This window comes from Perissodus microlepis, chromosome 15 (genome assembly GCF_051167445.1).
Source record: "Perissodus microlepis isolate ML-2025 ecotype Zambia chromosome 15, ASM5116744v1, whole genome shotgun sequence".
Taxonomy (NCBI): domain Eukaryota; kingdom Metazoa; phylum Chordata; class Actinopteri; order Cichliformes; family Cichlidae; genus Perissodus; species Perissodus microlepis.
In genome coordinates, this window is record NC_140475.1 from 35,768,696 (window position 1) to 35,792,227 (window position 23,532).

Consider the following 23,532-nt stretch of genomic DNA (forward strand, 5'->3'; position numbering starts at 1 on the left):
AAATACCATGTGCCCTAAATCCAAATAGATGACACTTGTCACTGTGAACAGGCCTGCTACTTCATGACTGATTGAGTCAGTCACAAAAGCTTTATGTTACAGCGTGGAGATGCCAGTGAACAATTTGCACATTTCAAACAAAATAATTTAGGAAAATTCACAACCTGATCTTTGACAAATATCAATTATAGCTCACTTACATTTGGCTTTCTCTGAATAGTCTATATATATATATTACTCAATGCAGCTACCACGAGAAGCCTTTCACAAGACCTGTGATTAAATGCTATCAAACGATTAGTTTGATAGCAAGATAAAGTTATTTTATTAGCATGTTTTCATACGCTGTAGTTATTGCAGGTGTATTAACTTTTCCAATCCTACAAATTACTCGAGGATGAAGTGTAGCAGGTGTGTTAGATTAAACTGTACGCCCAACAGTTTAAAGCGTCTTCAGATTTACTTTTTATGCCAACGAAATGATAACTGGGTAAGAAAAAAAGCCATCTGCAGATCAAAAAGCTCATCACAACTGCGCAACTGGCATGCACATGTTTACAACTTGAAGGGTGAATGCTTGATTTTCTGTCACTACGTACTGTCAGTATCATAAAGGATATCACCGGATGCTGTCCAGCAAAACCGATCAGTATTAAAAATGGAAAAATTACTCCGGGGGAACAATCCTGGCTACAATCCCAGGTATCCACTTAGGTGGGTCTGGGCAGATAAGAAGACATGAGTGAATGTTTGCTAGCTGGCTAACATTAGCCAAGTTGCATAGTTAGCCTGACTAGCTTAAAAACAACGTCCAGGTATCCTCCACTGTTGAGCTGTTTTCCCAATTTAATCGCTGCCAAAAGGAAAACTGTATCTCAGAGGCAACTGTGGTGATTCTCCACCCGTGCCGCTGGAAGGATGAGGCTGACGTCTCCACACTCATCAGCTAGAACCATACCGCTTTTAGCATTTAGCCGCGCTTGATAAAGAAAGACACATGGATGATGATGATGATGGTGGTGACAGCGATGAAGGCAAAACCGCACAGATATTTCATTATAAGACACTCACCCAGAACCACCTGGACACGCTGAAGATCACCTTCGAGTCATATTGAAAAGAAAGTAGCTGTTATCTGATGAAAAACGTCGCTGACGGAGAAAACGGGCTAAGTTGAATAGAAAAATGTTGTCGCAGCAGAGAGGAGGCTTGCCGTGTGTTGACAGCTCAATGGGATAGACCGAGTACTACAGCAACGATGAACTGGCCTGAACTGGCTGTCTGACTGCAGGAAGTGACGTCCATCTTTTCGCGTGACGTCACGTAAGTAAGCGACAGTACTTTTCCCTTAGAGAAAATATTATAACAGCTGCAAAGGGAACGCTGCCTCATGCTATAGCCTTGAACGCAATAAATAAATAAATAAAATAATGCTGGGCTAGCAAGGAGTCAGTGATGCCTCTAACACAGCACAGTGTAGGCACAATATCAGTGTAAGGAGGAAGTACAGATTTTTTTATTGGTTATTTACGAACATGTTTTAGAGTTTCTCAAGAAGAAGCGATGACGAAAGCCATCAAACGCTTTATTGCTAAATAGAGCAAGAGTTTTAGAGTTTCCCAAGATTCGGGGTATCAAATATCTGCTCTGTCAGCTGCTCATCGTCCTTTTTCCTTGTGGGGTGGCGTGGGGTGGCATGTGTCACCCCTAGTGCCACCCTAGTTTTGCATATGATAGTGTGGCAGTGTTGTTTATTAAAATAAGATAGCATTAACACTTTAGTCTAGCATTAAACTTCACCATGATATTGTCATGAATAGTAACGCACACTAAACCAGGTGAGAGCCACAAATATAGTTATTTCACTGTGTTTATTGAGTACATGTTGAATGCTTTCTGCTTTTTGCAACTTCATAAATCTTAGGGGCTTACAAAGAACTGATAAAAAGAAATTAAGATATCCAAACTTGACATATTTAATCCCTAATTCAGCCAAGCTTCATAAAAACTAGATAATTCTTTCTGCTGCCAAAAGCAGTGAACACACAACTTAAGTTCATATACCCCATTTGTAAAACACATGCCAAATCAGTTGCTCCTTTTACAAAGAAATTCAGCAACCCACGATTATATAATCCTTTATTCAGTAACAACCATGTATTCATGAGTGAAGATTTAGTTTCTGATTTATTCCTCACTTGTGCACTTCAACTATTGTGTCACTCCTGTGCAATTCACCTCCCCCCTTTGCTAGCCAAATTTCAAGGTGAACAAAATGTTCTGCAGGATCGAATCATCCAGTGCCTTGCATGCTCTGCAGTGGAGTGGTCGCTGACAAAGGGCCAAGAAAAACAGAAAGATCCTCTCCCCACTGCGGCTTCAGATGTGCTAATCCAGGCTCTTCATCACTTTTGCAAACAAAATTCCACCTTTATATATGGGACACACGGATTGTTTTCTTTTGGCCTCAGAAGGGACTGACATGGAGGCCCAGATCAAGCCATGCTAGCTCAGCGTTTGTAATGGCATCAGACTCCTAAATGACAATTTGTCTTTGGGTCTATTTTTAAGATGGTAAAAAGTTTTAATTGCCAAGTCTCCAACAGAAAGGTTCAGGACATATTTTTTTCAATATAGAATTAAAGTCAATCTGTTACTATGGTTGTAATGACTGATCTGAAGACTTCTACAGCTACATACATGGGATATCTCCATATTCATCAACATTAGATAAGCTTTTGTGCATTCACTTTTCAAATGTAGTTAAGACAAATCTATTGCAGATATATAAATGCATAAACCATCTTCTTAAGCACACCTGCTTAACTCTTCGTTAATCAGCCAATTACATGGCAGCAACTCAATGCATGTAGGCATGTAGACACAGTCAAGACAACCTGCTCGAGTTCAAACTGAGCAACAGAATGGAGATAAAATAATTTAAGTGACTTCGAACGTGGCACAGTTGTTGCTGCAAGATGAACTGGTCTGAGCATTTGTAGAAATTCTGGAATGATTGTGGGGGCACTTTCCCCCTCAACAATCTCTATGGTTCACAGAGAATAGTCTGAAAAAGAGAAAATAGCCAGCTCTGCAGATGAAAATGACTTGTTTATGCCAGAAGCAAGAGGAGAGTGGCCAGGGTGTTTCAAGCTGAAAGTAAGGCAACTTTACCTCAAGTAACCACTTGTTAAAACCAAGGTATCTCTGAACCTTTAAGTAGATGAGCTACAGAAGCAGAGGACCACACCAGGTTCTTCTCCTGTCAGCTAGCATGAGGAAACTGAGTCTAGAATTGTCATGGGCAATAGAAGAGTGGAAAAATGTACCTTACATCAGTGGTTCAGGCTGGTGGGCTGGGAGTAATGGTGTGGCACATTTTGGGACAATTAATACCAACTGAGCATTGTTTAAACATCACAGCCTACCTGAATACTGTTGCTTACCATACCCATCCCTTTGTGATCAACTGTACCAATCTTCTAGTGGATGCTTCCAGCTGGATAAGGCACCATGCCAAAAAGCTCAGATCTTGTCAAGCTGGTTTCTTAAAACGTGACATAAAATATGCTGTCCTCAAGTGGCCTCCACAGTTAATCCACTTTTGGGATGTGGTGGAGTGGGAGACTCATCATTGATGTACAGCTGACAAATGTGCAGCAACTGTATGATGTCATCACATGGATCAAAATGTCTGATCAATATTTTCAGCACCTTGTTGAATCTATGCCACAAAGAATTAAAGCAAAAGCACAAGCAAAGTGTACCTAATAAGTTAGCCAGTGAGTGTATATTTAGCATTAGCATATTTAGCACTTGTGTAATCATGAATACTAGCATCAGTATAGCTGAGCAATAGGGTTGTTTACAATATTATTATTACAATATTATTACCTTCATTATTATTAAAAAACAAACAACGAAGTAGATAAATCACATGGCCTGAACATCAACACTGTTAGATCAAATAAAATTCAATAAACATTTCCCAGCCATTTCCACAGACAGAGCCAGTTGTTAAGGACATTAATATCCACTGCTGATATCAGCAATTGCTTTGTTACATCTCATTAGTTGTTTCCCAGTCATTAGTCTGAGACCTGTCACTTGAGGAAATGTAACAGGGAGGAGTAAAAATGTAATTGTTCCATAATCAGGCCTTAGGAAGTCCCTTTAGTTAAAACTGCCTCTAGTAACTTTTATTTTATAAAGCTTCACAGCAGGCAGATGGACGGAGGTCTGCTGAATGATGGAGAGGACAGACAAGCTCCGGGCGTCTAGTCTGGTTCTTATCTGCTCTGCCGGCTCTTTTCCCAGTCCAGCCCCGATAACCCAGGTCGACAAGCAAAATACAGGATATGACCCAGTAACCTTGAATGGCAGCAGGGGAGTAATAGTGTTTTATTAGGGAAGGTCTTTTCTGTAAACCTTTCTAAAAGGCCGAACGTCTTCAGGAGCTTGACGTTTGTGCTTCGCTACAGTGTTAGAAACAAAAGGTACTCGAAATAACTTTAAACCAAAAACAATCAGAGCAATTTTTGTTGTAAAACAAGACAGATGACAGATTTATTTTTGTACTTTTATTTTTTTATTCACAAATTACTGCACTCAGCATGTGTGAACTTCACTTAGCTAAGCTTACAACAGAGCCACACTCTTCCGTACCAGATAGAGCTTTCTGTGCGAGTCCAGACGGGGAACGGGCGCAGATGTTAAACGGTTCGGGGTTTGTCGGCCACTCTTGCAGGGGAAACTCGTCACCCTCCTGTTGTTTTGCTGTTGCTTTGCTCCAGTGTGCATTTGCTGCTTCAAAATCCCACTAGAAAATAAGAACATGTCAAAGTAATCGTACAAAGAATTATAGCAAAGTCATATAAACAGCTAATATTCTGAGACTAATGTGTCTGCTATGCTATAAAAGCATTTGGCGATAATCACATGGCACATATGATATATTAATGCACCCTAATGTTGATTTAAAATACAAACAAAGTATGTATTGATGAATTGGGAGGCAGCTCAGAAGTGTGCCATACACTAAGTGTTCCTTAGTTTTCTAGGGGGGCTCATCAATGGTGGTCGTGTTGAATCATGCCCCATGAGAGCGTCAACTCGACACCTACAACACAGGTCTTGTATTGTTCACACAGTGACATTCCTGGCCAGCAAGAGTCAAACAACAGACTATAAACATCTCCCAAAATAGCAGAGGGTACTGGCCCCCTATAGACAAGGCAACCATTTTGCACCACTTCCTAGGCAGACAGACCCAGCCCACTGTTGGTCTTTAATCAAAGATCCTTTACAGCAGAACAATTGGACCACGTGGCAAATCTCAAACAATTCCACCCATCACTGTAGCCCTAAGCCTCAGCTCAGCCAAGAACCAGAACTCAGCAGTAATGTGCGTGAAACACAGCACAATGGAGGTTTCAAGCTGCCGGCTGAGGCGACTGTCCAATTATCAGGATCACATGTAAAGTAGGAAAAGCCACTCATTTAAATACTTCAAAAAATGCTCTGTAATCTTTGTTTTAGTTCCCGGTTTGCTTTAAGGCTGTTAGGAAGTTAGGTAACCAAATAAAAAGTAAAAGATTCACTGATAGACCTGAACTCCTCTGGAACTCTTTGTAATCAGGATTAAACATTAGACACAAAGTCATCTTGGAAAGAATCATTCTTTGTAAGATCGAGTAAAGAGCGTCAGTAAATTCCAAGTGCATCAGACAGAAACGGCCCAGCTAAACTTTAAATTGCCTCCTGTTGTCTTTGTGAAGATTAAACTGAGTGTTCACAGCCAAACAAAGTTATACTTTGTCACATTCAGCATATACTTACACTTTTCCAAATCGCCTTTACTTCTCGAACAAACCAACTGTGCTAAAAGGGTATTCATGTCTTTTGTTTTTTCCTGTTTGGTGAACAGTATCAACCTGCGATTGTTTGTGCTTGCACCATTTGCCTTTGTTTCTGATTAAATGACATCCTCCATAGCCTGGCTTTCTAGTAAGGGAGTTTTTATGAGCATAAAGGCCTGACAAAGAAAAAAAAAAAACCACTTGGAATTTGAATCCTCTTGCAAACTCAGACTGTGTTTTTCAAAAAAGAGAAAACTATATAAATATGAACTGTTCTCTAAAATAAGACTAGTGAAGATTTGATACTGGCTCAGCTATACACTGCAGAAAACTAAAATACAAAACACTGAGCTTGCACTCAGAAAACCACACGCACATCTCTCCATAGACTTCAACTTGTCTGTCCAATAAGAACATGCTGACTATTGTCTCCTTATAAGAACGTCTGAGGACTGTCTTCTGACTTACTTCCCCCAAAGTCACATGTGCAAAGCACTAAGCCTAGTTGCACTATTACGTCTGCTTATGAATTCTTCTGACTGCTGTATTTTCATACGCAGACAGTCAATACCATTCCTTTATAATAAAGGATCTCAATCCTAAAGTGGCACTAAAACATAGGCAGTTTTGTCAGTGCCATTCTTATTCACCATTTCCACAAGCTGACTCCAGACCCCGTGGCTTATGATAATGAGTCATGAAGTCATTACCTCTTTAGGAACTTCACCACTGCTGTTGTGCAACTGACTCAATAACTTAAACTCATAAAAAGACTGATACTAACAGAATCAGGTCATCACAGCAGTTCATGTAAGGTGGCGTGACACAAACGGTTATGTTCATTCATATTTTTATAACAGCCATGCACATTATCCAGCATACAAACATGCTGTCACCACCTAGTGGCACTTTGGAATAACTACATATTATAGCTATCCTTTACACAGTGAGAACTGACATCTGATGTATTAAGATTACCAGCTTTTTGAAAATATATCATAGCTTTAGACAGAGGGGGAGAAATGTTTATTTAGTGATAAATTTGATTCATTTCTTAATTTAAGTGATTGTATCCAAGTAGTCCAACTCACCTCCAGATCCGAGCTGACCGGCGAGGAGTCACAGGATGTGTCTGCGGAGCAGAAGCCATCAGCTCTGATCGCCCCAACCCTCCTGCTGGGAGGCTCGCTTCCCACGTCTCCCCTGGGTGACGTCACCTTCTCGAGGGGCATTTTCAAAAATGAAAGCACATCTAGTATTTGAAGAATAACGGTGTGCAGTGAAGAGTTCCTATCAAACAAACTGCTGTTGTAAAAATGTAGTGTCACAACAGATTCTTTGCTTACTTTTCTCGCAGGTTGACTGTTGACATCCATGTATTGGCCCACCTCTCTCATCTTCTGGAGATTTTTTATCTTTGAAGAAAAAGAATACTATTATAGTCACACCAAGGCTTTAGTGAACAAACACTATTAGAAGAACAATGCTAATAGTGTTTGTTGCAGAACAATGCCTGCATAGTGCTACTTCCAAATAACTTAATCCCTACAAGAAAGCAGTAAGTAAAAGTCCAATATTATCAGTATTACAGTAAAAAGCATGTTTATTATGGAAGTCTGATTGAGAACAAGCTATTAAATTCACTCTGAGAAATCTGAGATGCAGCCTTGCGCACACAATAACAAAAAAGTGGTATGATTAAACAAAACAAGCTTACTTTTGTTTGTGCTGATGAAGGAATTTGCTCTTTTGTCTGTCTCTTCATGGCAGTGTTATTCTTTGCAGGGCGCCGTGAACCACCTAAAAGGCGCTCTGTATCTGCAAAAAGTCTCATAGCCTTCTTGCTGGAGCCTCTCTTGCACCAATGAGTAATTACAATCTGACATGACAGGTTAAAGGTCAACAAACCACACCACAGCATGACTGGCACAGACTCAAGCAAATCACCTAAATCTAGATGTAATGGACAGTAGCCCCGGTTTTAGTGAGAATCCACACTCAGCATCAATTTTGTTAGGTACACATGTTCAGCCACTTGTTACTGGAAGTATCTAATCAACCAATCACAGCAGCATCTTCATGTATTTAGACATGGTCAAAATGACCTGCTGAAGTTCAGACTGAGCATCAGGATGGGAAAGGAAGGCGATTTAAGTCACTTTGAATGTGGCGTGGTTGGTGCCAGATGGGGTGGTCTGAGTATTTCAGAAACTGCTGATCTACCAGGAGTTTTCCACACAACATTCTGGTTTACAGAGAATGGTCAGAGAAATAAACAGTGACTCAAATAACAGTCAGTTGTCACAGTCTAGGCAAGCAGAAGAGGATCTCTGAATGCACAGTAGCTTTGGAATGTGGTGGAACAAAAACTTCACATCATGGATGTAGGGCTGACAACTCTGCAGTAACTGTGTGATGCAATCACATCAATATGGACTCAAACGTCTGAGGAATGTTTCCAGCACCTTGTCGAATCTATGACACAAAGCTCTGAAGGCAAAATGAGGCCCGACCCCATACTAGCAAAGCGAGTTGTGAATCTCTACACAGTTTGAGTGATGCGTGGTCACACTTACTGTGTAAGGATACAAGAAGGTCTAGAGTCACACAGCCTGCTGATGACAGAAGCCATGGCATCGCTCTCATAAGAAATCTAAACTGAGTGTCACAGAGGAGTATGGCTGCAGTGTAGAGGGCACCAGCCAGTGAGCACAGCAGTCCAGAGAAAATGGCAGTGTGGGTCACTTTATGTCCATTGCACTAAAAGGAAGAATACAAATAACACTAGGAACTTTATTAGAACAGTAACATGATTTTAAGTGAATGGTTTGTCACTTACTACTCTGCAGAGTTTGGGGATCCTGGAGGTACAGGCTATGACAAAAGACAGCAGCCCCAGTAGGTAACCCACGATTTCAGTGTTGTCCTACAGACAGACGGTTTTAACGATGCAGCAGAAGGACATTTAGAGTAGCTGCAAAATGGCAAATCAAAAACAACAAAACAACCCAGGTGACAGCACTCATACACATGTATCTGTTTGTGTAACCACACCATTGAAGAACTCCAGCTGGAGACTTGAAGGACGACATGTAGCAGCGTCCTCCCTTTGACGGGCTGCAGTGCTGAAGTATGGGAGACCCTGGACTTCAGAAAACCTCCTGCAACTACCATCAAGACACACACTGCTAGGAGATGCTGTCTCCTCCTCCTCTTCATCATCCTCAGCCTTTTTTCTGAGAGAGAACACCAGAGAGGACGGTTACAGTTAGAAAGCATTTCAATAGGTCCCCTGTTCATTTGTATGGTTATCTGTAGCGCCTCTCTGATAATTGTACCTACTGTTTTGCCAAAAGGGTTTGGTCGGCTGGATGACAATATTTAAACACCTGTGCTACCTTGCTGCTGCACTTTGAATAATGCACAACTGCTAAATTGTTTGGGAATGATAAGGTTTGCATTATTAAGATATGGAATTTTCTTAATCATACCTGCTTTCGAATTCCAACACAGGAACACTGGAAAGCACCACAAAATACAGTTCACAAAATCCACAGCGGCAGCAAAAGCACCCATTAAAATCTGCAGAGAGGGCAGCGATAAGGAGTTACGGTATTTTAATGCATAAATAAAGTGAAAATACTTGGTTACACGTAGAACTGTGCTACCTGTATATGCAGCTGCCTGGACAGGATGGCTCCAGTTGTACTGCACAGGTTACCGATGAAGCAGTAGAAGAAAACCGCGGTTTCTCCCGGATTTTCTCCCCGAATTTTGCACCTCTGATACACGAACCTTCACAGTTACCACAGGTCAATGTTAGATATGTATTAAATGAATGGGGCCGGTGGGTGATTAATGATAATCTACTTACAGGAGACATGATAGCAGCAAAAGCAGCGCAGAAAGAAAGGTGAGACCAACAGGGACGCAAAGTGTGTCTGCGTCACGGGACAAACAGGTGTTAACTGAATCCATGCAAAAATCAACCAAACTAGTCAGGAAATAGTCTGATCGTTCCCCGACTTGACCATCCGCGATGTGCGCACTTTTCTTCATTTTAAGTGCAAATGCTCAGCGACAATCCGCAGAACCGATCAGAAACTGAGCCATGCTCCTAGTGGAATATGCACATTTGACTTCTTGCTCATCAAAAGCACCGCGGCAGCTCTCCAAACGGCCCGCACGCGGCAGGGAGGGGCTTACCTGTGCCACCCGTCATATATGGAAATACGTTCAAAGGCACAAGTGAAAATGTGGATTTTACGCTCTTTCTGTGTTTAGAGATGCCAAAAAATAAATCATCATCCATTTATTTAAAGAGGCGCGTTCATTTGTAGCTACGATCAGGAGCATTGCGTGTACCTTAGTCCGTTTCAGGAATCTTACACTTCATCACAGTGACCGCTTGCCAAAAAACGACTTCAAATTGTTGTCAATGAGTTGTTGGGCTATGATCTGTCAAGCATATCTCTCATGAATGATAACAAGTGATTTTGAGCCACCAAGCACGTTCCTGTCACAAATGTAGAAGCTGCAGTCAGTTTTTGGCAAATTGACTTTTATATATATATCCTTTATTTATCCAAGTCTCAGCAGAAATCTCACCAAATATCACATACAGCTGTTCTTTCAATACATTTAAAGTGGTCAAAAAGGATTGGATCGATTATAATTTAGAACACAGATTAGCTACAATAACAGAGTCATAAAAATACTCGAAAAACAGCTAATGTCTTTGCTTTAGACATAAACCCTTCATAAATCAGGCTGATTTCAGTCTATCTACCAATATAAGCAAAGACATTAGACATAAAAAACAGAAACATCAGAAATCACTGCCACAGGTTAAGGGTGTTTGCGATTATTTATTGTATATTATTAATTTGACACTCATGGGAGTTCCCACTTGTTCCCAGGTTTACAACATTTTGTAGCTTGTAGCTATTCTGTGATGGTAAGAAAATCAACTCCAAATTTATTAGTATTTATTAGTAATTAGAAATGGTCTCAGATGCTTAGACACCTACAACCCTCATGCACTTCTTTAACCTCCTAGGACCTGGCGTCCACATATGTGGACATCACATTATATATATTATAGGGGTGGCTATAGCTCAGGCAGCTGGCTCCCCCAGTTTGCATGCCAAATATCCTTGGGCAAGATACTAACCCCTACTTATTCTCCGATGCATCCATCGGAGTATGAATGTGTATGAATGATAGTTAGAAAGCACTCCCTGTATAGATAATAGTGCTCGTGTGAATGGGTGTGTATGGGGTTAATATGGCGTGTTGTATAGAGTGCTTTGAGTACTCCAGGAGAAAAGCGCTATATAAGAAACAGTCCATTTTACATTTTGGGTTGTCTAGACCAAAATACCAAATTTTGCTCTACAAGGGCCTGATATCCACTTACGAGGATGTTATACTGCCTCTGTTCCATCGAAATTTAAAGCCAATGTCCTCATGAGTGGATCTCATTTTTCTCAGAAAAAAAAATCGGGTACAAAAAAAATAAAAATAAAAATCACATCATTCTTTGTTTTTACATTCATCAGGTCCCAATCAGCCCAAAGAGCAAGGAGAAATTAAAAATGCATCCCATGAAGGAGTTCGGGTCTTAGAGTTGGCAAAATTTAACTTATTCAGATTACAAAACTTGCTATTTCATAGTCTTCTATTACAAATACAAAATATTGTATTTACACTGAAGCATTAATTAATATATTGTTATGGAAATATGACAAAAAAGTGTCACACCAACATGAAAGCATGTGTTTATTCTACGTAACCCGGTTAAGTTACAAAGAGCATTGCTTTAAATGTATAAAAGTCAACATACAGTATTTTAACTGATTCATAGAGACTTTATGTGTCCTCCTTGAATACAATTATGGATGTTGAATCGATTGGTTGCTCTTTAACTGGTGATCAGCCTGACGGAGTGCACTGCACCATTTTGTTAAAACCAGAGCCGACAGATTATGCACCTCATTAGTTAATGTCATGACGGCCTGACTTTTCCACACTCACAGGACTAAAGGGGGCCTTCATCTACACAAAGCACTCAGAATTGATTCCCTTGGAATCACACATGAACTGTGCTTCAGGGTTTTTCCTAAAGTACAGTTCACAGATCTAAGTTGCTCAAATTAACTTAGATTTTCTGATCATAATCAGGCATCCAGATGCTTAGTAATCCGCCGCACTTTCTCCTTCTTGTTCTTGTTGCCGTGTTTTTTCCAGGGTTTGCCCACTGCCATCTCTGATTCAGCTTTGCCTGGACCCACAGGTCCACTGCCTGGTTTGTAGCCCATCACAGACTGAATTCCTTTGGAGAGTGCCCGCACGTTCTCCTAAACAGAGAGGTTCATCATCAACAAAAAGAAAAAATCATTTAACTTCGTAATAAACTGCTCCTCTGCTGCAGACACACTTTATATTACCAAAAGTGTTCACTCGTCTGCCTTCACTCTCATGTGAACTTGACTGACATCCCATTTTTAATCCATAGAGTTTGATATGATGTCCATCCAACCCTTGCAGCTATAACGGCTTCAACTCTTGTGGGAAGATTTTCCAAAAGGTTTAGGTGTGTTTATGGGAATTTTTGACCATTCTTCCAGAAGTGGATTTGTGAGATTACCACTGAGCTGCTGTCATTCCCAGTGGCTTCCACATTGTTATAATACCACTAAGGCTATGTTCACACTGCAGGCGAAAGCGCATCAAATCCGATTTTTTTGACCCTATGCGACCCATATCCAATCATGGTATGACAGTGTGAAAGGCTCAAATCTGATATTTTCAAATCCGATCTGGGTCATTTTCGTATGTGGTACTGAATCCGATACATATCTGATGTTTTAGAAAGCGACTGCTGTTTGAACGGTCATGTCGCATTAAATCCGTCTTTTACGTCACTGACACAAGACAGACGCCAATTATCAGCGCCGGAGAAGCGCCCGATAAGACATCGCGAACGCTTCCTGGCCATCCCGTGTAGATGTCAGTGAAACTGTTGGGAAGACAACGTTGGAGAAACGTGAACATTTTATTTGTACTGTATAATCTGCAGATTCTGACAGAAATCTGCAACTATCCTTTGAAGCACCGCTCCTCTAAAACAGCAATAAGGATAATTATTAGGTTATTTACATTATTATGTAAATAACAAAATAACTTAAAGCAAAAATTGGGAAACGTGAAGTCTGAAGTCTTTATATTAAGGGCCATCAGTCAAACAATACTGTTTGCTCTGGGTCTAAACAGAGCGCCTTGTGTGTGACGTCTTCTTTTGCGCATGCGACCGCTTTGAGCGTTCACACTAGAGAGCGTTTGCTGTCGCATTTTATTTGTAGTGTGAACAAGCAGACAAAAAAATCGGATTTGATCAAAAAATCGGAATTGAGCATTAAGACCTGCAGTGTGAACGTAGCCTAAGAGTTAAGTGTGGAATATTTATTAGTGAGGAAATTTCACAACTAGCATTCGATCCCTGGAATTCACTGAGCTCCTGAGAGCATCCCATTCTTCCACAAATGTTTGTTGATGCAGTCCGCGTAACTAGGCGCTTGATTTTACACACCTGTGGGCCTGGAAGTGATTGAAACACCTGAATTCAATGATTGGGATGGGTGACAGAACACTTCTGGTAATATAGCTTATATTACAACATCTACTGACCAAAAATAAGAGATCAGCAGGAATAATTTACCTGATGGAAAAAGTTCTTGTCAACCACGTTTTCGATTCTCTTAATTTTGTGTTGTCTGTTCATTACTGTGGAGAGGTCACTGCTGTCTGAGTCTCTCTTCTCAAACTTTTTGTGCTGCGGCTGGAAGTCTTCAGCTTTTATATGTGGAGGGGGATGGCAGTACAGAAGCTTGCCCTGTAAGGAAAAGAGCTATGTTAGGCAAAGGACGTTGTAAACATGATGCATAATTGACTGGTAACTGGTCAAACCAACAAATTCAGTGGTTACAAGAGAACAGCTACACCTTACAAAAGACTGAAGACCTCCACAGTCTGCTTAAACACATAGCCGAACCACAGATGTGCTACAGCTACACTGTTTAACAGTGCAGGTGACAGAGCTGAGCCAAGATGAAAATAACTTATTTATCTCTCCTAGAATTTTCATCTGTTTTTTTCCTCCCACTTTGTAAGGCTAAACATTTCATTAATGACCCACACTCACTCAACCACAGTCCAAAATTAAAACGTAAACACAAGCAACATAACTGTGTGTTTTTTCCAACCCACAACAGTTTGCAGTTGTGAACTTACGCTCACATAATCCTTCAGGACGTAGCGGGCCGATCTGGACTGATCGGGCTGGCCGTGCGACGTCATGAAACCTCTCATATCTGAAACAGACAAAAAAGAAAAGGCTATGTTATAAAACAAAGAAATTACATCAAGGGGAAAGACAGCTAGCAGCATCTAAGGGTGCCACAGTGAGGTGACAGTATCACAATTTGAGCTAGGGACCTCTGATCAAGGAGGAACACAATACATAAAATTAAATCTATGAAATAGATTTTTTTTAAAGAATCTAAGATGGTTTACTCTCTCGAGTTGTACATATTTCACCTATTGTTAATCTATTCTATCCAGACTCATGATAAATGTCTATTAGCCTCACATCCATACGCCATCAGCAGCTCTTCCGCAGTGGGCGGTCTGTCAGGGTCTTCATCTTCCCGCGGTCTGATAATATTGATGCCATAGGTGCCTTCTAACACGTGCCGAGGGATCGTCTGACATATGTGACCAATCTGTTAAGAACTGCGTGTCGTAAGCATCCGAATCAATTATAAAGCAGAACAGGCAGAGTCTAGCTTTCTGTCACGTAAAGGATATGAGTGAGATCGCAGGTACGTGGTCTCTCATCTGGTCTATGGGCAGAATCCCAGAGCAGATCATCTCAGCTTTGGTAGAAATGAAGGAGGGCATGACCAGACCTGGGCAGTCACAGAGACACAGGCCTGGCTCCACATATAACGTCTGTCATAAATGTCAAAAACAAAAACACACAAAAAACACCATCATAATCATCCATCCATCCTTTTTCAGGGGCGCGGGGGGTGGGGGGGTGGAGCCTATCCCAGCTGTGTTAGGGCGAGAGGCAGGGTACACCCTGGACAGGTCGCCAGTCTGTCGCAGGTCTAACATCATTATTATTATAATTATTATAATTATTATTATTATTAAGCTTCTTGCTGGTGGAATCCCTAACCTGCATTTGAGCAGTAAGTACCTACCTGAAAGTGTTTAGTGTGTCCAGGAGTTGCTGAGACAGAAACCTTCTTGTTCCTCAGAATAGTGTTGATGGTTGAACTCTTTCCCACATTAGGATACCCGACCTGTTGGTTCCACCACATAATGAACATTTAATTGCTTTAAAATAACTCATACTGAGGAAAGTGTGGAGCTTCTTCCCCGACTATGAATCCAATTAAAATGTTTCCTGTTCCTACGATTCTAGTAAAGCATTAAAAAGCACTCCTGGTGAATTCTGCAAAGTGGTTCAAACGCTCTTACTAAATACAAATATACAACTCAATCCCAAAATTCAAAGGCGGTGTGGCTACAGCATGCAATTTACGCTAGACTGACAGATAGATGGTCCTTTTACTCACCAGTCCCACTGTCAGCTGCCCTTCTTTAACCCTGGAGCCGTTGTGAACAGCCTTGAACATTTCCAGCAGCTCATCCTTGCGCAGCAGATGGCTGGAGTTGTGGAAAGATGCATCGGATGAACCAGCAGTCTCTCCCTCTGCTTCTTCCTCGCCTTCTGAACAGGTCTTCCAGTCCTCCTCATCTACGCTTACCTCTTCCTGCTCTTCCTCTATGTCACTCTGTTCTCCCCCGTTGTCCTCATCCTCCTTATTCTTTACCTCTTCCTCTCCATCTGCACCTTTCTGACTCACATCTTCTTTAATTTTCCGTCCTCCTTCTTCTGGATCACTCTCTTCACACTCTGGATCGGCCACCTCCATGCCCTGTTAGGGGACAAGTTTCTGCACTATTTTTCACTGGGATTAAAGACGGCAGGATGATGCCAAAAGGTGACTTTTTCTTCAGTACAATAAATTATCTGTTCCCTAAAAAAAATACAAGTGCATCACAGTTCAGAGAAGAGAGAAAAGTTCATCAAGCTTTCGCGCTCTCACCTTTTCCTCTGCATCCAGCCTGTTGCCTTCAGCCAGAGCAGACCAGAAAACTGCCCTCAGCCCCTCTTTCTCAAAGTATTTGGCCCAGACTCGCCTCTGCTCCCTGGTCAGTAGATCAGCTTTGTTCACCAGAAGCATGTTCACCTTATGCTCTGAAACTTCTTTAACATAGGACTCCTGGTGCCACACAACCAGAGAATTATTACAATCACTGCAGTACAGTTTAAATGTATGTAATGACGGATATAAGCAAATGTTGACAGATGAAATATGCAAAATAATCAAACAAAGTGCAATTATTTTCATATATGAAACCAGATTTCTATCATCTGTCCACTATTGAAATAAAGCACTTACAAGGTCCAGACATCTGAACAGCAAAGGATTTCTGGCATCAACAATTTGAACAACGACGTCACTAAAATAAGAAAAAATAAATATTAGTTTTTTTCCCCTCAGCATCACATAATGAGAACAGATTCCTCAGGAAATGTGATATGCTGTTGATTTGGGTTCTACCTCCTCTCAATCACTCTCCACAGCTGTCTCCAAAATTCAAGGTTTCTCTCAAACGGGGTGAGAATTAACTTCTGCTCCTCTTCCAGCCTTTGAAGAGAACACTTGTAATTAGATTACAGGCAACGATAATCCGGCACAAATGTATCATAAGTCATTAATTACAAAATTTTGAATGGTTATACCTGCATTCCACTACTGATTCTTAACACCAAAAGTGACTCAGAGTACAGAAAACCTGCTTACTGTGCAAGTGCTCGTCTCCACTCCAAGAAGCTGTCTTTCTCTGTCTGTTGAAGCTCGTCTGGACTGGTGCTTTCATCCCAGTGGGGTCTTATAACAAGGAAATACACAACAGATCTTATCAAAGCAACATATTATTTATAAGTTAGAAAAATTAAGCTGTAAAAACATGTCGACTCAAATCACCGTCTCGGAATTCTGAGGAAATGTTTGTTGTCTTCGTGCAGCTTCATCAGTTCGCTTTTCTCCTCAGCTGTTAATAAGCCCGCTCGAGCTTCTGCCGGCACAAACTTGATATTGAGCTTCTCTAAGAAAACACAGAAATGAATGAAAGTGATTAGATTAACAAGCAGAATAAAAAGGCAGATCTGCAGTGGAGATCACATAATATTTAAGACAAAAAATACTTAAAAACACAGGAAGAATTACTTCTGTTAGGTTTATACACGTAAATATTGTGGACTAAAATTTGATGTGGAAGGCTCATTCCCAGTTATCGCAAACACTCGACTGCAGTTCTTGCTACTCAAGGACAACCAGTTGCTAGGTTTATGGGGACAATTACTTTTCCACATAGAACCAGGCAGCTTTGATTTGTCTTTTTCCCATAGTAAATGACATCATCATTTAAAAATTATCTTTGTCTAATTTATCATTTAATTTGTTGATGTCCTGAAATGTGCAAGTGTGACAAATATTCAAAAAAAATAAGAATTCAGAAATGGGGTAAATACTTTTTCAGAGCACTGTAGTTTCCCATGTTTGATAAGTAAAAAAAAGAAACATACCTACAATTCACCTGAAAACAAATTGTTATTTACCTGCAACAAACTCTGTTCCTGCCAGTTCAGCTGTGGCCAGAAAGTCATCCATGGAACTTTGTTCTGTCACTGACTGCAGGTTCAGCCGCCCCCAGTCGTAGCCATCATTCAGTTCACTGGTGTGGAGCTTAAAATATAAAGAAAAAACAATGACAACAAACTTTCAGTAGCTTGACCAGCAGTAAGTGCCTGTGAAAAAGCGTCCAGATTAAACAAAGCAGCTGTGACTGGGACATCATCGCCAAATAGCGGATCATTTTCACATCCTTGCATCCAAACCACCCTTTGACTTGCTCTAAAAATAGTTGAGATTTTGTTAAAACAATTTCCCAGAAAAGTTTATCCCCATTACAAACGTACCCCAGTCATTTATTTATTTACGTAATAGTCCTTGCGCATTAGTTCGTTTGCTCTAAAACAACAGCATCAGTAAATTTACATCCTGGTAAGCCAGTGTGGGGTAATCGTAACACTAATACTAACAGCTAAGTGGAATTAAAAAAATTGAGTGGCATTTAAAAACGGGGTCACAACTGCTTAGGGGGTGATACTATATCACGAAAGGTCTCATATCTATATCTGTGATTATCTGAACACGTTTAACACAAGCTAAAAAAAAAAAAAAAAACCTGTGTCATACCCAAGAGTCGCCCCTTTTGTTTCCCCGGCCTGCCTGGAGCCTCTCCTTGATCAGAGCTCTGCCCAGCACGGCTCCTCCGCCCGCCTTCTTCTTGCCCATAATAGCCTCCGATGCTGTCACTTCACAAAACACAGGAGGAATACAAAACTGAAGAATACTGCGGCCAGCCACTCGCTTCAGAGACCCATGTGCACTACCTACAGCCTTGTTGTCGTAAAAACCGGAAATGGAACAAACCAAACGATTAACATATCCGGACAATTAAATTGGTGTTGGACTTTAGAAGCCATGTTATTTTATAAAAAGCTACCCTTTATATTCTTTATACTGTTAATAAAATAAACTCTAAAACAGTAACATCCATTATCTTCTAATTTGTGTTATAAATACAGGCGGGAGAGTAGCTGTGGTACATTCCGGTTACACGCTCAGCGGTTAAATGTGCCCTGAAGAAACACCGACAGAAACAACATGAGTTCCTCGTGTGTCACACTTGGGAGTGATCGGGATGTTAGAATTAGATTAAATTAGAAAAGAGTATATCTGTACTGTGCGATACTTCTAAAGGCAAATTGCTTTCCATACTTTGGTATCGTTCCAATACAACGTAAATGCAGTACTACACATAGTTTTACCCTATAAAGACAGCTTAAATGGGAGAAAGCAGTGTGATTTATGAGATAATTCATCATTCTGAACACATTTTAATGACCACCTTTTAATGTCAACAATAATTAGTTAATGCAAGAAAAAAAACACAACTTTCAGACTATCCTGTATTTTGAAATTGGGTGTTTTGGAGACACGGAATGTAAATGTGCATGTCTCTAAAGAACTTTGCGTCAGCATCTGTTGTTTAGATGTGTTATGGGCTATAAATGAAATGACAGTCAATACAAAAAGGTTCAGTCATTTTTCATAGTGCATGTTTGAGATATATTTTTTCATTAACAAAACCACCAACACAACACAGTTAACACAGTTCAGTGGGCTACATACTGAACTTAGAGGAGAGAAACAAAGTAACAATCACATCTCCCTAGTATTGATTAGATACCAATATCAGTGTTGGTATTGACAGTATCAATATCTAGACTGATCCTCCCACCCCTGGGGTATATGGCCCTCTCAATCTGAGCTGTCCCTCAGATCGGGGTATAGTTAGAAGGGCAAGAGTGAGATGTTTTGGACACCTCCTAAAACGGAGGGACGATGCCAGGCACCAGCAGCAGCAGCTCATAGGGGAACAAACCATCCCCTTGGTGCCTCTCAGGAAGCTGCTGAACGGACAGTGCTACTACAAACCCCCGGTGGAGTGCAGCCGGAGTGCACCAAAATTGGGCTCTATCACGGAGGACTTGGTGGGGGAGGAAGAGGAGGAGAAAGCAATGCACTTTGAGTGTGAGAACATTCTGGACACGGACAATGATTGTGTTGCAATGGCAAACAAGAGTTGACTCAAATTATTAATGACTTGGGAGAGATGAGCATAGGAAACGACGATGTTTTCAGGGGGTTTTTTTCTGCGCTGCAGAAAATTGTAAAACTACTGTGAACTTGGTGGATCTGTCCAGATCTTTGACTGGAAACTATTTCTATGAATGAGTGGTTCAAAAATGTGTAAGTGAAAAGCTGCCATATTTCAGGTCCCAAAGTCAAATGAACACTGAGGGATCACTGAGAGCTAAAAACGGTCTAACTTCTTTCATCTTTAATAAAATGATCAGTGTTGCTGCTTTACCAGGTTTAACAATTAAGTTTAACATCCAGGCATCCATGAAAACAGAGTTTATTCAATTTAACTGAGTTAGAGGTTAGCAGGAAGTTAGCTCGCTAGTTTCCACCTAAACATGATCATCATAATCAGTGTTACTAATTCATACACTGCTTTATCATCTAGACTTTTTGTCTCATCCAGCACCATGATCAGGTCCAGTTTTTATTTCATCTTTGATTTTTCAGCTGCTGTGCCTGAGCAGCCTCCCAGAGACCCTTTGTTGCAGTTAGTCTTCCTCCAGATGTCATGGTCCTGGGCCATGTTGGCCCAGTATTCTTAGTTTTCATGCATTTTTGTATTTTGTTCCTTATTTAGGCCATGCTTCCTGGGTTGCCCTGTTACGTTGTTCCTTATGTGTTTTCCCCTTGTGACTCTTACCCCCTGTGTGCCCCTCTGTGTATTTGAGCCCTCGTCTCTCCTTGTGTTTTATTCCATGTTTTCCCCAGCCCGTTATGTCTGTGTTCTCCCCGTGCTCTCTCTCCTCCTGTCTGAACCTCTGTGTACTTCCTGTTTGACTTTGACAGTCTCTCGTCAGTATGCGTCATGTTGTGTTCACTCCTGCCCTGTCTCGTTACGATTATCTGTGTCAGCTGTGTTCCCCGTGTGCTCCCACTTCCCTCGTTAACCCTCTGTGTATTTATGTGCATGTCTCCCTCAGTTCAGTGTCGCGTCGTCCATGTCTCCTCCCCGAACCTGTGTGTCTTTCTGTGTTCCCTCGGTCTTCTGTTGGCATTCCCAGTTTAGTTCTGTTTCTTTGTGAAGCCTGCAATAAAGCAGTGATTTTGAGTTCAGCTTTTCGTCTCCGTGAGTTTTGCGTTTGGGTCCTCTTCTGCCTCCACACAGCCAGTTCATGACACCAGAAGCCATCTGGCTGCTTGATCCAGCTCTGGCTGCTGCACCGGGAAAGAGTAGTGAGGAGGTGGATTGATAAATGAAATTCATAATGGACTTTTTCCATTTAGGAATAATAAAAATCAGCTTTCTTTTTAATTGCTATTAACTGACAGTCAGATAACCAGCTTTTAAAAACATATTCATAAACACTTTGCAGTCAACAAAATTTGCACAGAGGTTATAGATGAAATAAAAGTATCATTTGATTTCTAGGTGTGTTTATAACTCTGTTATTGTACATATTCTGTGTTATACATCATAATCATTCCAGTCTTTTTTTTTTTTTTTTTACTGTTTTAATCTTTATAAAACTGTTATTTATTTATTTATTTTTGTGATTTCTGCTGCCCTATTGGTCTGGTCTCTCTTGAAAGTCTGAGAATGTGATATTCATAATAAAAGGATTTAAAAGTTTACTGCCAAAAAATGATTGCACTTCATAACAGAAATGTGCTAACTGGCTTGAAATAGATTGAAACTGTTATGAGATTGCTTCAGGGAGCAGACATGACACCGTCTTTTAGGTTTCGCCATCACTTTGTATTATGCGCACAACACCACCCTCCTCTGGCTTCCACATGAACTGCACCTTAAACATCAACTGTTTACAAATGTCATGACACAAACAAACGTTTCAATACCGTAAATCACTTTTTGGACTGCGATCACTTTTTGGCACAACATCGGCTCTGATAACATTTAAAGCGCATTGAAAAACTATTCTTTAACGCTAAAAATCCATTATCAATTGTAATTATTTATGTATTCATTTAAATTTCAGATATCATCTTCATTTTTGTAAACTGGTGAATTAATGATTTTTTAAAGAATTAAAACGACAAAGTTTGGCAATATATTTTTTGAAAAGGATGAATAAAACAGTAAAATAAAATGAGAAATATATATATATTTTTAAAAACTATGATAATTAGACGAACTTTATTTTAAATATATACAATTGATTTTCGGTGACACTGGGTGTCATGGTGATGATGACGTGTTTGAGTGCAGGTATAAAAGCAGGAGGCAAAATAGGAATTCGGGTTTCACGTTTGAGCGCAAACAGGAGCTTTTTCCCACTAGTGCTGTGAAAACTCGGATTTTTCAAACTACAGCTAACGTTTGAAAATCTTCAAGAAGGATTTGCAAAATGACTTCAAACTTCAGTCGCGAGATGCACCTGCTCTCCCTTTTCATTGAGGAGGTGCTAGATCAACGCTATGGTGAGTACAGCAGGCTAATATGTCAGAGTGCTAGCAAACAAATACAACTTAGATTTTTGTCTTTTATTGTTTGGAAGTAGGACTTCATGAGTGTTAACATTTAGGATGAGATGTTTCATACTTGAGTAACATCAATTTTAACGTGTGCCAGTACACTATAAAGATGGCGCCATGTTTTTTTTTAATTGCTAAGGCATTGGAGGACGCTGACGTCAGCGCGCGGGCCGTTTTAGCATGTAGAGGGTTTGAGTTGACATGTTTGGGCTGCTGGCGCTGAGTTATACGTGAAAGTTTCATAGATTGTGAATGTGTAAAGCTGGAGAATGGAGTTTTAAAAGTTCACAGAGTCGCTGGATGAGTTTGAGATTGAAACAGTGTGTGCCTGCAATAAGGAGGTGGGAGGTTTCTCACCTAAATGTAGCTGCTTTATTCTCAAAATATCGATGCTCAACTAATATGAAGATATTACTCCTTAATGTGAATGCGTATTAAAACCTCAGTGAAAGTCCATGCAGCCTTACACAACATGAAAACTTTTACCAGGTGAAAAATGTGAAGGCTTTCATAAACAATGAGTTCTGCTGGGAGCTTCTTACTGTTTGTGTGTGGAAGAGCTTATGATGATGTAAAGCCATGTCTGGACAATTTAAATTCAGGCTTTAATTTGTGTGATCACATGATTAACGTAGACCCACGCTTTGCTTTCTCGTAGCTGATCTGGTGAGTCCAGTCACTGCACCTCAGATGGTCCTCATTAACTTGAGGAACCGTGAACTGAGCAGGAGCCATCTGAACTCCATGTCCCACCTGGTCCTCACTCTTTACCATAACCTGGTGACTGGGTCCAAGGACTTTCCTTACATACCTTTTAAAGGATGGTTCCACCGGGACCTGGTGACGACACCATTTGTCGATGTGAGGCAGAGCCAGAGAGAGAACACCACTCCTTCTCCTCCTACGGACTCACCAGCTGGCATGATGCTGCCGCCTGCGGGCTCCAGCTCTCATCCACGCTTCCTGACTCCAGTTCTTCCAGAGAAAGCAGATCTTGCTGTGCTGAAGGCAGATCGGAGGAACTGTGTCCGCACCCTGACTGTCGACGGCCTCCCCATCACAAGAGTCATCTCCGCTGTTTACCGAACAGAGGACACTGAGATGAAGAACCGCTGGAGAGTAACAGACTACAGCGCGGACGGCAGAGTTCTCATTTCGGTGCTCTGCCGTTTTCTAAATATGTCGGCAAAGCGTGCTAAGAGGAAGGCGGAGGAAGAGAGCAGCATCCGGAGCCCGACTCAAGCAAGGAAGCGCTTGAGATTATAATATACAGTGAAGCATGTCGAACGTCAGCAAGCCTGAACAAAGTGGTAAGTAGTAAATAG

At 40.9% G+C, this 23,532-nt stretch overlaps 4 protein-coding genes across 6 annotated transcripts in view; 1 reads left to right on the forward strand and 3 right to left on the reverse strand.

Moving 5' to 3' along the window:
* The window catches only part of atp13a3 (ATPase 13A3), a 35,756-nt gene extending 34,463 nt beyond the window's left edge, over window positions 1-1,293 (reverse strand). For both annotated transcript variants that reach the window (XM_084954260.1, XM_084954259.1), the window contains exon 1: window positions 1,072-1,293. The gene's annotated coding sequence lies outside the window, so the exon portion shown is untranslated. The remainder of the gene's footprint in view (window positions 1-1,071) is intronic.
* A 3,289-nt stretch (window positions 1,294-4,582) lies between these two features.
* tmem44 (transmembrane protein 44) lies at window positions 4,583-10,039 on the reverse strand. 2 transcript variants are annotated; one of them, XM_084952102.1, is made up of 10 exons: window positions 9,733-10,039; window positions 9,527-9,653; window positions 9,350-9,440; window positions 8,913-9,094; window positions 8,698-8,784; window positions 8,448-8,618; window positions 7,576-7,737; window positions 7,205-7,273; window positions 6,950-7,075; window positions 4,583-4,819 (listed from the first exon to the last, which is right to left on the reverse strand). In XM_084952102.1, the coding sequence occupies exons 1-10, from the start codon at window positions 9,915-9,917 to the stop codon at window positions 4,625-4,627; spliced, it is 1,395 nt and encodes a 464-aa protein (XP_084808228.1). In that variant the 5' UTR covers window positions 9,918-10,039; the 3' UTR covers window positions 4,583-4,624. The 2 variants fall into 2 exon arrangements, with proteins under 2 accessions (XP_084808228.1, XP_084808227.1); XM_084952101.1 differs by having other exon boundaries at window positions 6,950-7,078.
* A 1,587-nt stretch (window positions 10,040-11,626) lies between these two features.
* On the reverse strand, window positions 11,627-18,491 carry lsg1 (large 60S subunit nuclear export GTPase 1). Its single transcript, XM_084953902.1, has 14 exons — window positions 18,260-18,491; window positions 17,620-17,746; window positions 16,985-17,105; window positions 16,802-16,888; window positions 16,559-16,645; window positions 16,397-16,457; window positions 16,040-16,216; window positions 15,506-15,868; window positions 15,128-15,229; window positions 14,723-14,870; window positions 14,509-14,628; window positions 14,151-14,230; window positions 13,579-13,752; window positions 11,627-12,217 (listed from the first exon to the last, which is right to left on the reverse strand). Exons 1-14 carry the CDS (start codon window positions 18,356-18,358, stop codon window positions 12,038-12,040), a joined length of 1,926 nt encoding a protein of 641 aa, XP_084810028.1. The 5' UTR covers window positions 18,359-18,491; the 3' UTR covers window positions 11,627-12,037.
* A 3,473-nt stretch (window positions 18,492-21,964) lies between these two features.
* Window positions 21,965-23,532, forward strand: LOC146372580 (uncharacterized). The gene is made up of 2 exons (XM_084954313.1): window positions 21,965-22,153; window positions 22,866-23,532. The coding sequence occupies exons 1-2, from the start codon at window positions 22,081-22,083 to the stop codon at window positions 23,471-23,473; spliced, it is 681 nt and encodes a 226-aa protein (XP_084810439.1). The 5' UTR covers window positions 21,965-22,080; the 3' UTR covers window positions 23,474-23,532.